This window comes from Rhamphochromis sp. 'chilingali' (assembly GCF_963969265.1).
Source record: "Rhamphochromis sp. 'chilingali' genome assembly, chromosome: 7".
Lineage (NCBI taxonomy): Eukaryota > Metazoa > Chordata > Actinopteri > Cichliformes > Cichlidae > Rhamphochromis > Rhamphochromis sp. 'chilingali'.
In genome coordinates this window covers 40536939-40548286 of record NC_137934.1, presented here as the reverse complement: position 1 = coordinate 40548286, position 11348 = coordinate 40536939, and the positions used below count along the sequence as shown (strand labels likewise).

The 11348-nt window shown below is 43.2% G+C and overlaps 1 protein-coding gene across 2 annotated transcripts; it reads right to left on the bottom strand.

The window, feature by feature from the left end:
• Positions 1-3049: 3049 nt before the first annotated feature.
• Positions 3050-10872, bottom strand: nfyba (nuclear transcription factor Y, beta a). Of its 2 annotated transcripts, none has more exons than XM_080888060.1 (7): positions 10755-10872; positions 8841-8934; positions 8614-8744; positions 6200-6397; positions 4093-4171; positions 3942-4021; positions 3050-3604 (listed from the first exon to the last, which is right to left on the bottom strand). In XM_080888060.1, the coding sequence occupies exons 2-7, from the start codon at positions 8932-8934 to the stop codon at positions 3572-3574; spliced, it is 615 nt and encodes a 204-aa protein (XP_080744186.1). In that variant the 5' UTR covers positions 10755-10872; the 3' UTR covers positions 3050-3571. The 2 variants fall into 2 exon arrangements, with proteins under 2 accessions (XP_080744186.1, XP_080744187.1); XM_080888061.1 differs by lacking the exon at positions 10755-10872 and adding an exon at positions 10462-10601.
• Positions 10873-11348: the final 476 nt, after the last annotated feature.

Below are 11348 nucleotides of genomic sequence, written 5' to 3'. Positions count from 1 at the left end.
TGTTATTAAGAAGACAAGGATGAAACTGAGATTCTGGGTTTATCTGGGTGGGCTTACCCCTCACTCCAGCTAGTTGTGCCAAATGAATTGAATTCTCACAAGACAGCAACAGGGAGAATTTCATAGCGTCATCGAGGAGGTGAAGATGTTTAATGACCACTTTGGTGCATGTTTGAGCTCTTTTTGGCAGAGTTGGGAATCTACAGCTAAGAAACCGTAAAGGATTATGTGAATGTGTGCTGGTCAAATTAGAGTTTCTCAGAGTATTTTTTGTTATAACTTCTCTTTTCAGATGAATGCAAAGTTAAAGCGTATTACCACGGTGCCACTGCTGCCCAGATTTCTCTCAAAGACAGATGTGCTATCTGCCAAACTCATACAGCTGTTTAAAAAGCCAAGATTATAGGACAGGAAGAAGACTGCAGAGTGAAACACATGGGCCAGGTAAAAATACTTGTATAATTTGGATGAGCTTGATGTGTAATCAGGGAGCTCTGCGTTTATCTCAACAAAGATCTGGATGATTTAGTGACAGAGTATGTTATGAGCATTACAGTTTTTCTCAGTCGCTTTGGTGCGTTTCTCAGATCAGAATTGAAATTCTCATAACTATTAGTTCAACCTCCACAACACTCAGTCATTTGTGCACATCATAGTAGCAATTTCTCCTCTCTCTGAACAAACTGCAAATGATTTTGGACATGAATCAGTTGCTTCCATACATTTCCCTGCTGCTTTCTGACATTTCCATTTGCTTATGTCATGTCAGTCAAAAGTAATCATACCTATGGATGCTGAATAGTCGTTCCTAATAAAACTAATAGTCATACATCCATTGCTTGAGTCATCACACACAAAATTGTTGAACTAGTTATCACATGCCAAATATTGGCCATCTGTCAAGCAAATCCTATACCTTCCTGTATCATTGTTCCTGGAAATGTCTCCGAAATTGAACAATTGATCTCGGGTGAATTACAGCTGTCACTCATGAGGAGGCGTGTGAAAGTTTAGTTGTAACCAATGACAAACAACTTGTTCACTGTCAATTATGGATGAATCCTGTGAATCCCCAATTGGCAAGCATATATAAACTGCGCAGGAGCTAGTGTGTACCATTTCTACACTTCTGTGACACAAAATGGAAGATCAGCACCGTGGAAGAGGGGTGAGGATGTGGGGAGGAAGGGGAAGAGGGAGAAGAGGCAGATATAGGCGGATTCCTAATGAAATAAGGGCTACAATTGTGGACCATGTTGTCAATCACGGCCTCACCATGGAGGAGGCTGGTCGAAGGGTGCAACCCAATATTGGTAGAACTACTGTCAGTTCAATCATTCAAACATTCCGTAGGGAAAACAAGTATGCAAACAGTAATACACTGTACTGTACTGTGCCATCTCAGACACATCACATGTTACTGTACTGTATTTGCAATTTCACAAAAAGTTCACTCTGCACCACATAGGATTGTAAGACAACCTCGCGGAGGCGGAAGAGGGCCCCTTTTTACCCCACAGCAAGAAGAAGCCATTTGTGCAATGGTCATTGCAAACAATGCAATAAAGCTGAGAGACATACAAAGCGCTGTCATAGAGAATTACACGGTATTTGGCAATATTGAATCTGTTCCAATTTCAACAATTGACAGAGTACTCAAGAAAAATGAAATCCACATGAGCAAATGGCCCTGCTAGCAGGCATGGATGCAGCATGTGACGACATCACAGCAGGGTCCTGCATAGGATGGATTCGCCACTCCAGGAGATACTTTCCTCGCTGCATTGCGAGGGATAACATCTGTTGTGATGTAGATGAAAATATGTGGCCAGACAGACAGGAACGTCTGGATGTGCCAGAATGATTTACTGTACTGTTACATGTGCTGTTTATTGTTCACATTAGTGCACAGCTCTACCAAATGGGTGATTTTATGTTTACATGTATTCTACAGTGCACAAGTGACTGTAGCATATTTTTCTTTTGCACAATTCTGTAGGATTACAAACACTTCTACACAATGGAAATGTGAAACGTACGTATTCAGTGTCTCAGTTACTCCCAAGACTCCCATAACATCTACAGTGACTTTACTGCACATTTCAGATGGCTGTACAGGTAGGCCATAGTGCTGTCGTCAGCATTTTCAGGTGTCACCAATTGTTTTTGCAATGGGAAACACTGAAATTATAAACTGTCATAGTGGAAACATGACAATGCCATTTGACTATCTTGTTCATAAAGATGGTGTCAAGACTTTTCATTTTGATGGCACTGACAGTTTCATTGACATGGATACTTGCTTTTGAGGTATGGATAATCAATTCTGTGCATGTGACGTGCTTTTGCAGGCTATCCACTAGGTTTTGCAGTTTGCACTAATTGTTTTGGGAAATGCACTAACTGCTGTGCAAATGTTAATGGTGTTCTGAGAAACGCACCAAAGCGACTGAGAAAAACTGTAATATAGAGCATCAGTACTTATTTTATATGCCACAGTTTCACTTTTTAACAGACATATTTTCAAAACATTATCTACTGGGGTCTTGCTATTTAAGAAGCTTTGCCTTGTTATGTTACTCAAGCTGTTAAAAAAAACGCGGGAATTCAAATTTTGAACTGGATCTGAGGTTCTGAGGATCACCACGAGCACATTAGGAAGCCACCCCCAAAAAATATCAGCTGTCAGGGAGCATTTTGACATGTTATCGCCCAATAATAACATGAGCCTTAAATCAGCCTCAGAGAGGCTGGTTAGTTAGAGGTGTGTGCATGTATATCATACAGGACCTCATATGGGTATTCTGCGATTGATACATCATTATGTTTATATATTCAAACTAGGAACTATGGAGAACACACAGCTAGAGGGGACGTAACACAGAGCAGAGAGAGGCGCAGACAATGTATACACAGCAGGAGATGAGGACACACACAAAACTGAACATAACATACATGACAGGAGACTATCAAAATAAAGCAGGAAGTAACACACACTGAGACTCAGACTAAGACGTGTGGGTTTGGCACTGGGACCGGGGGAAACACAGAGAGGAGACTTTTCAAATTTTATTCAAAGGATTTTTAGGACATTAAAGCACATGGTAAACTGTCAACTTACAAAAGAGCTGCATAATCTAGTGAGACGGCTCCTCTTGATTCAAACAGAGAAGACATGAAAAAAAAAGCATCCAATGCAACATTTCCCTTTATAACCCCGTCCAACCCAGCCCTACCCCAGAGAAGAGGAAGGAAAAAAAGGCATAAAAGCAAACACATTAACACGAAAGCACAAACAGGAATTCATCACTAAATCATGTACGAAGACTAGCCTTTAAAATAAAGCCTTGAATTTCCCAGCTGCTCTGGAAGCTCCAAAACATCTGGAACACTGCAACTAGAAACTACACTTTCTACTAAACAGGCAGTGGCTTCTCTGTACATGAGGGATTCTGCAACACCCCCTGCTCTCTCTCTGATAACCTTCACCCGTCGGCCGGGCCAGATGTCATCGGTGATCGGAGAGTGTGCACGGAGCCGCGGCGTTCAGGCTGGGAGTGATGGAGCCTCGTCATGAAAACTGGATCTGCTGTACAGTGGGAATCTGGAACAAAGAGAAGCGAGCATCACCAACAAAATTCCACTTTTCACGAAAAACAATCACAAGATGAAGAATACGAATTACAGACCATGAGTCAATATACAAACTATAACGAGTACTCGGCTGTGTCCACACAGTAAAATGTATTCAGGCACATCTGTGCAGAGTTAGCCAAAGAAACCTGTCATCAGGTTTAGCTTCTGCTTTTATTACACAATTTTCTGTCGAGCTGACTGCAAAGAGTTTTCCAAACTTAGGATAAAACAATCCAACTACATGACTGATGTGTTTCCTCTTAGTAGCAAGATAAAGGCACAGCACAGCACTTATGTTCTTTTACCTGTTGATATGATGTGGTGTACACCATAACGTTCTGCTGCTGACCATCTGCTGTGATAATCCCAGCTGGCAGTGGATTTGCTGATGAGAAAAGAAGTGGAATTGATTAGGACTGTTCATTAACGAGGGGACGCTGCTTGTGTTTCACTTACTGAAGCTGTCCTCTGAGAGGTCCTCACTAAGGCCTTCTCCCACAGTCACACCTGCCATTCCTTTCTCCCCCTTCATTGCCTGGAAGACAGCAGAAAACATTTTCACGTTATTCTGTGCAGTGCTACGAAACACCAATTACACGTGCAGCATTTACAAGAGTAGAAGCAGCCAGGTGCTGCCAAACTCGTGTGTTTGATTATCTGATCATCAGCGAGCAGGACCGCTGTATTTAACAGTCATTACAAGTAGGGCTGCCACAAACGATTATTTTGATAGTCGACTAGTCACCGATTATTTTTGCGATTAGTCGACTAATCAGATCATCATCCATTGGACGTAAAACTACAGCTTATTGCACCAGCAGAATCTGCTCTTATAACTATCATTAGCTTACAGCTTTAAGTGTTTCAGGTGCTAACTAAAAATAAAGACAAGATGATAGTTTATTAAATTTTAATGAAATTTGCAGATTGTTTCGGTGAAGTTTAATAAACTCCTTGCTTTCTAAAATATAACGGGACACCGGAGTAAATTCTGAGCATCTCACACTTCTGATAATCAGCTGTCTGCTTGATGTTTATTCAGCTGTGTAAAAACTATAACTTTAATCTCAGACAAACTGATTTACTCAGGAACAAATAAAATACTAAAAAAAAAGCCAAACAATAACATTTTAAGTTATCTAAGTGACTCATATATATTTAACCTGAGTAGCCAAAGACGGCGGTGGGTTTGAAAACGATTTGCGGGGAGTCCGGTGTTCTCCCGGCGCTAGTGAGCCTAGCCCCCCGGCTCGCTAACGAGCTAGTGGGTAACAGATGTCTCCGAAAACGTCGGAGCGCTTTTGAAAATATGTGGTGTCCTGATAAACTGAGCAGATATTTGAGGTTTACACAGCTACATTCTCGCCTGAAAATATGTTAAACGTTTATTTTGTGACCCAGAAAGAATAATAAGAGTAACATTAAAACTAACTAGCTGCTGCCATTGTTGGAAACTGCGCTGGGCCGCGCTATGAATTCTGGGACACAGCTGCTTCTTCTTCTTCTTCGGGGTTTAACGGTAGCTGACATCCTTGTACATGCAGTGCTGCCATCTTCTGTTTCAGTCCGTTATTACACTCTTAAATCCTGCCACTTACTCCTGCGTCTTTTGTGATCTTACAAAGCTTCAAACGACGCGTCGACTATTAAATCAGTCGTCGACGATTTTGATAGTCGACGTAATCGTGACTAGTCGACAAATCGTGGCAGCCCTAATTACAAGTAACGACATCAACTAATTAACATGGCAAGAAGGGAGTTTTTCCTTCCCACTGTCGCCAAAGTGCTTGCTCATAGGGGGTCATATGATTGTTGGGTTTTTCTCTGTACCTATGAAGCGCCTTGAGGCGACTTTTGTTGTGATTTGGCGCTATATAAATACAATTGAATTGAATTGAACCCAGAAGAAACTACAACATGATTTAATTACCAATTTCTAAATAATATCTCATCTATAAGCTTACATGAGAAAACGCTTTAATCAGCACACACATTCCAGAAATGACCACGGCTTCATTCACAAACATTACTGGTACTAGCACTATGTTGCTTTCTGGAAAAAAAAAGGTTTGTTGGAGTTTATGGATTCCCTGATTCGACTGAGAATTCCATTCTACAATTTTTCATTGCTTAACAGCATCTATCCCAATCCCTCCACTTGCACCACTTCAGTACTGGTCAGAGGAATCCAAGTAGCTGTGCAAACTTACATTTTTCAAGCTAATTAATCAGATTTTGAGTAATCAAATTAGACTGCAAATAAAAATCTGACTGTACTGGTGACACCTGTGAACACAGCTGCCTTATGGTCCTGATAAATTGGACTGTTGTGAATCACACAGGTAGATAAAAAGGGCATAAGAACAGTATCATGTTCTAAAACTCTATGTGATCATCAAAGCTACTTGCATTCATAGCTCTCGAGTTATTTGAGGAGTTTGGATCCATCAAACAGCAGTATTAACAATGAAACACAAAACTTGAGCAGTGAGCAATCACAGAAACATGACAATATTCAGAATCTCAACTTAAATATCCAAATAAATGGGAAGCTGCGCCTCACCTCTCTGAACTTCTGCAGGTAGAGCTTCAGTGGATCCACATACATGTCAAAGCCCAGCGTGGACATGGCAAACAGGATGTCCTCCCCATTGATGGTCTTCCTCTTTTCCTGGTGACAACGCTCACTCGCCTCAGATGTGATAAAGCTGATAAACTCGCTCACGCACTCCTGCACACACTCTTTGGCATCTTTTGCAATCTGTGCAAAAAAGAGACGCAGACATTACAGACGATTCAAAGCTGGCCTTTGGAAACTGCATCAGGCCAAAGTTCTTAGCATTCGTTTCCACGTCTCACTATGTGATGTGTCTCCCTGCGTACTCCTCATATACTTTGAAGCATAGCTTAACTTGCTATATGACAGTGTCCTGAGCCCTTTTCAGAGGGGTGTCAATCCAGGACATCTGTGCAGCAGCGAGCTGGTCTTCACCTCTCACCTTCGTCTGGTTTTACAGGCTGGACGTCTCCACTTCAGGTGTAGCTCAAGCAGTGCTGGCACTGGGTCCTCGCGTGGATAGGTGAGCTGCTGGCTATTGCAGTGATTGCTTGAGATAAGCTTGTCTGGCATTAATGGAGTCTCCATTTCCCATAGTGAGACATCCAAACGAACGCTATTCAGCTCCATTCAATTTTATTTATACAGTGACAAATCCCAACATAGACCACATGTCCATGCTGCTGATCCCTGCATACACTGACCCCCCCCACAAAGACTGTGAAAACCTGTCCAGAAGATGCATCACATCAGCTGCAGGACTGCTTTGAAAACACAGACTGGACTGTGTTTGAACACCTGGACCTCGAGAGCCCACATCAGTGCTCTCGTACATCAACTTCTGTCAACAGCGTCACTGTGGACAAACGTCTCCGGGTGTATTCCAACCAGAAACCCTGGATGACTAATGAGGTCCAGGTCCTGCTGAAGCAACGTGACTCTGCCTTCAGGTCTGGTGACAGCAAGCAGTACAGTGCAGCCAGATATGAGCTGAAAAGAGGCATCAGAGAGGCCGGGGGGTCTTCACTAAGATCTTCACGCTTCACTGCCCCAGTCCTGCATCCTGCGGTGCCTAAAGTCGGCCACAATCGTCTCACTGCCAAAGTGTACCAACCTCAGCAGCCTCGACGACTGCCGCCCAGCTGCTCTAACACCTGTTATAATGAAGTGCTTCGAGAAACTGGTCCAACATCACATCATGTCCTGCCACATACAGAGCTAACAGATCAACTGAAGATGCCATTGCTACAACCAACACACCACCATCTCCCACCTGGAACAACAGGGCCGTTACGCCAGGCTGCTCTTTGTTGACTTTGGCTCTGCTTCTAATACGATACTCCCCGACAGACTAATAGTTAAACTGCTGGATATCGAACTTCCTCCGACCACCTGCTGCTGGATCGGAGACTTCCTGTCAGACCGTGTACAGCGAGTTAGAGTGGGCCCTCAGCCTTAACACCGGCTCTCCACAACTCTGTGTACCGAGTCCCCCACTGTACACTCTGTACACACATGACTGCGTCAGTACCCACCCAGATGATACCATCTTAGTGGGGCTCTTCTCTGGGGGCGACGAGATGGCGTACAGAGCTGAGGTTCAGAGGCTGTCAGATTGGTGTGTAGACAACAATCTGGACCTCAATACCACCGAGACAAAAGAGCTGAGAGTCGACTTTAGAAGGAGGAAGTCTGAGCTGCATCAGCATGAATGGTTAGTGTGTGGAAAGGGTCTCCAGTTTCAAGTTCCTGGGTGTGCACATAGACTCAGACCTCCAGTGGAGCTCAAACACCTCAGTGGTTGTAAAGAAGGCAAAACAGCATCTCCATTTTCTGAGAATCCTCAGAAAAATGGGCCTGAAGGAGCTGCTGGTCGTCTTCTACCATTGAAAGTGTGCTGACATCCTGCATCTGTGTGTGGTTCTCCAGCTGCACCATGGCACACAAAGAAGCACTTCAGAGGGTCATTAATATGGCCCAAAAATCACTGGACATCCTTCTCCCTCCCTGAATGGTAAATGGCCTGTATGTGTATAGTGCTTTACTCAGTCCCTATGGGCCCCAAAGCGCTTTACACTACTTTCAGTCATCCACCCATTCACACACACATTCACACACACCCTGAAGGACTTGTACAGCACTAGTGTACTAGGTATGACTGTGCAATGACATTAAAGAGTGATCTCCCATCTCTAACGATGGCTGTCAAAGTAGCATGAGTGAGACATCTCACCAGACGGCCCTTCTTGCTGAGGCAAAGCTAGAAGAGGTGCTTATCGTAACAGTGAAAGCTATTTAAAGGTGGCCAGGATGAAAGTGAAACTGAGGAGGTTAAGAATCTCTTTGTGAGCTCAATAACATACTGTGTGAAGGCGTTATTATTTCTGTTTTCTTTCTCTTCCCTTTCATCCCTCACAAACCTTTCCAGTCTGAGGAACAGCATTCTTCATGATGCGAGCCACATTAGCAATGGGAAGATATATGTCCTGTTCCCTGTAGTTCTCCTTACTGCTGCCGTCTTCATGGTCATTCAGATTCTCATCTCCATCATCTATGAAACACACAGAGAGTCAGCGCTATAAGAACAAAGCCAAAATGCACTTCGATGAAGATGATGATTTTATACTGACACTTTGTTTTTCCTTACCTTCCTGAGGCTGGAGAACATAGTGACTGGAAGCCATGTACTCTCCAGTGATGCCCAGCTGGGAGGCGTCGGTGGTCGAGCTGTCTCCGTCCATCTGCAATACCACACAGCTGGCTTAGTTATTTGGAGCTGTAGCACTACAGTAAACCTATGAAGCCTGAATGTAGCCAGCTTCTTAGAGCCACACCTTAGGCATGATCTGAGTTATTTAGAAGGGTCCCAGCATGCATGCTCCTCTAGGAAGGAGAAGATGTTTTCCTTTGGGATTCAGCCACATGCTGTTTTACTATGCTCTGAGCTATGAAACAGAATAAATAATGCCTGCTTGCTGTTTTTCTCCGTAGCTACACTGTGACTCCAACACTCAGACTGACCTAGATATGTCTGACATGGGTGAGCACAAAAGAAAGTGCAGCTATGACCTGTTAAACAAACCATTTATCCATTTTATTTATTGATCTTTTGCTTGACAGTAGCAGACCTACTGTTGTATTGAGTAGGGTAAGGTGTTGTTTAAATGAACACAGAAGCTTTAAAGTTTAAAGTAATAGTATTTTTAAATGGATCATGATAATGATCAATGCTGACTGATTTGAGCATTTTTATCATAATGTTTTAGGCCATATGTCAAACCCTGCAATCAACAGCGAAACACACATCAAGGGTTGACCTAACAAGTGAAAGATCGCTGGTTCGATCCCGGGAGGAGACACAAATCCCTTTGGGCTTGTGTCAGGAAGGGCATTAAAAATAATACCAACTAAAAGAAGCTGTTACTGTAGCAACTCTTTGTAAATAAGGGGGCAGCTAGCTTTAATTGTTGCAGGTTAGGACACTTTAATTATTTTTTTCTTTTATTATGTATTAATTAGCGAGGTCATTCAGCTGTTCAATCAACTGGTAAGCTAAAGGCAAAGGCTACTTTATTATAACATCGCATCTATCAGGGAGAGAAGGCCATCGCAATGTTTTTATAGCGTAATACTAAGTCATTCAACATTTCAATGTACACTAAATATCAGTAGGTCTTATTCGGTGGAGGTAACCTGGCCGTTAATAGTGCGCCAAACGTGTTTTGTGTTGTCACCCAATCCTGATACATGCGTGTGTTTTTGTTTTCCAGCAGACTGACTTGGCGGGTTTGTTGCTATTGCGTCTTGGTGCTTGTTTTAGAGGGTTTATCTGCATCCTGAGTTTCTACTAACGACTAGCTTGGTTAAGTAGCGTATTTCGGTACTCAGACGTGTATAAGGAGGAATGCCACAATAACAGCGCTCCCTCATACTGTGCGCACTTTTATATCGGCCTGTGTGTTTGCACTGAGAAATGTTTAACTTGGCATGACACAGCTAGCTACCCACTGGAACTGTTAGCATTTATCTGAAAGGGAAAACGTAAAACAGCTGTAAGCCAACGGTGAGGCCAGCTTACGTTAGCCACATGCTAAATACACTGGCATGTGTTTGGCTACCGTGTGGTAAGTAGCGGTTATCATTTGTGACATTTTTAGCTAATGTTAGCTAATGTTAACCCGGGGATGGGGTTAGCCCGTGGCCTCGCCAATATTGGGGAAACCAGTGCTTTTAACGTAATGAAGAGAAGCTTTCCAGTGGACTGTTACCTTGAGTAGTTAACCCTATTCAGGCACTGAGTGTCCCTTAAATACATTCTCACTGCAGATCCAACGCAATTCGCGTCCGCCTTGGCCTGTTCTTTGTGGTGCACAGCATAGCAAGACGTGACCAGGGCCGAAATGTTTAGTAGTCATTTTTAAACTTTCACCCGCTGGATACTTCCTGATGAGCAGCCCTCATTCACCCAGACAACAAATAAAAAAATCAGACAGAGACGGACATTTCCATTCGAGCTAACGAGAAATCGGTTAGCAATCATTGGCCGGAGCCAGGAACAAACCTGCAATGAAGCCCTGGTTGGTTACCTTCCTGAGACGGCTGTTTGGTTGGACAGAAAATGGCTGCAAAAGGACCAGTCCCAGCGCGGAGCCGCGGCTGCAGTACCCCATCTCAACAGTAGAGGCCCGTGCTGCGTTCATGACCTTCAGTACCGCACAAGCCCACATCTACATAGGAATGGTAGTTGGTACTGTTATCGAAACTATATGTCCAAGAAGTAACATAAACGAAGTAGAAAACCCTTACATCCTTAGATAAAGTACACATTGGTTATAATGTAATATAATGTAATCTCACAGAAAGTGTAGTTCCTACATCTACGGCAGCAAATGAACGCATCTTGTAGCGCGTGGATTTCCAGAAAACGTCTACGTGGTCTGCCTACCGCCGCTGGCATATGGTATAATAAATTAATAATAAAAAAACAAGTAAAAAACGAACAAACACACACACACAAACCCGAAAAAAACAGCCACTCAAATTTTGTTTTAAAGCGGTTGAAAGGCGCAGCAACAGTAATAGTTCCAGACATTTCTGACTGAGATAGGCTTTTTCATCTCGGGGAGCATTTTTCAACCAAGTGCGACAACAAGTC

Coding starts and splice junctions, on each gene's coding strand:
- nfyba (XM_080888060.1), bottom strand. CDS start 8,934: ATGGACGGAGACAGCTCGACCACCGACGCCTCCCAGCTGGGCATCACT. Junction 4,022..4,092: donor CCTCTCAGAGGACAGCTTCA/GTAAGTGAAACA, acceptor TTTTCTCATCAG/CAAATCCACTGCCAGCTGGG. Junction 3,605..3,941: donor ACACCACATCATATCAACAG/GTAAAAGAACAT, acceptor TCTTTGTTCCAG/ATTCCCACTGTACAGCAGAT.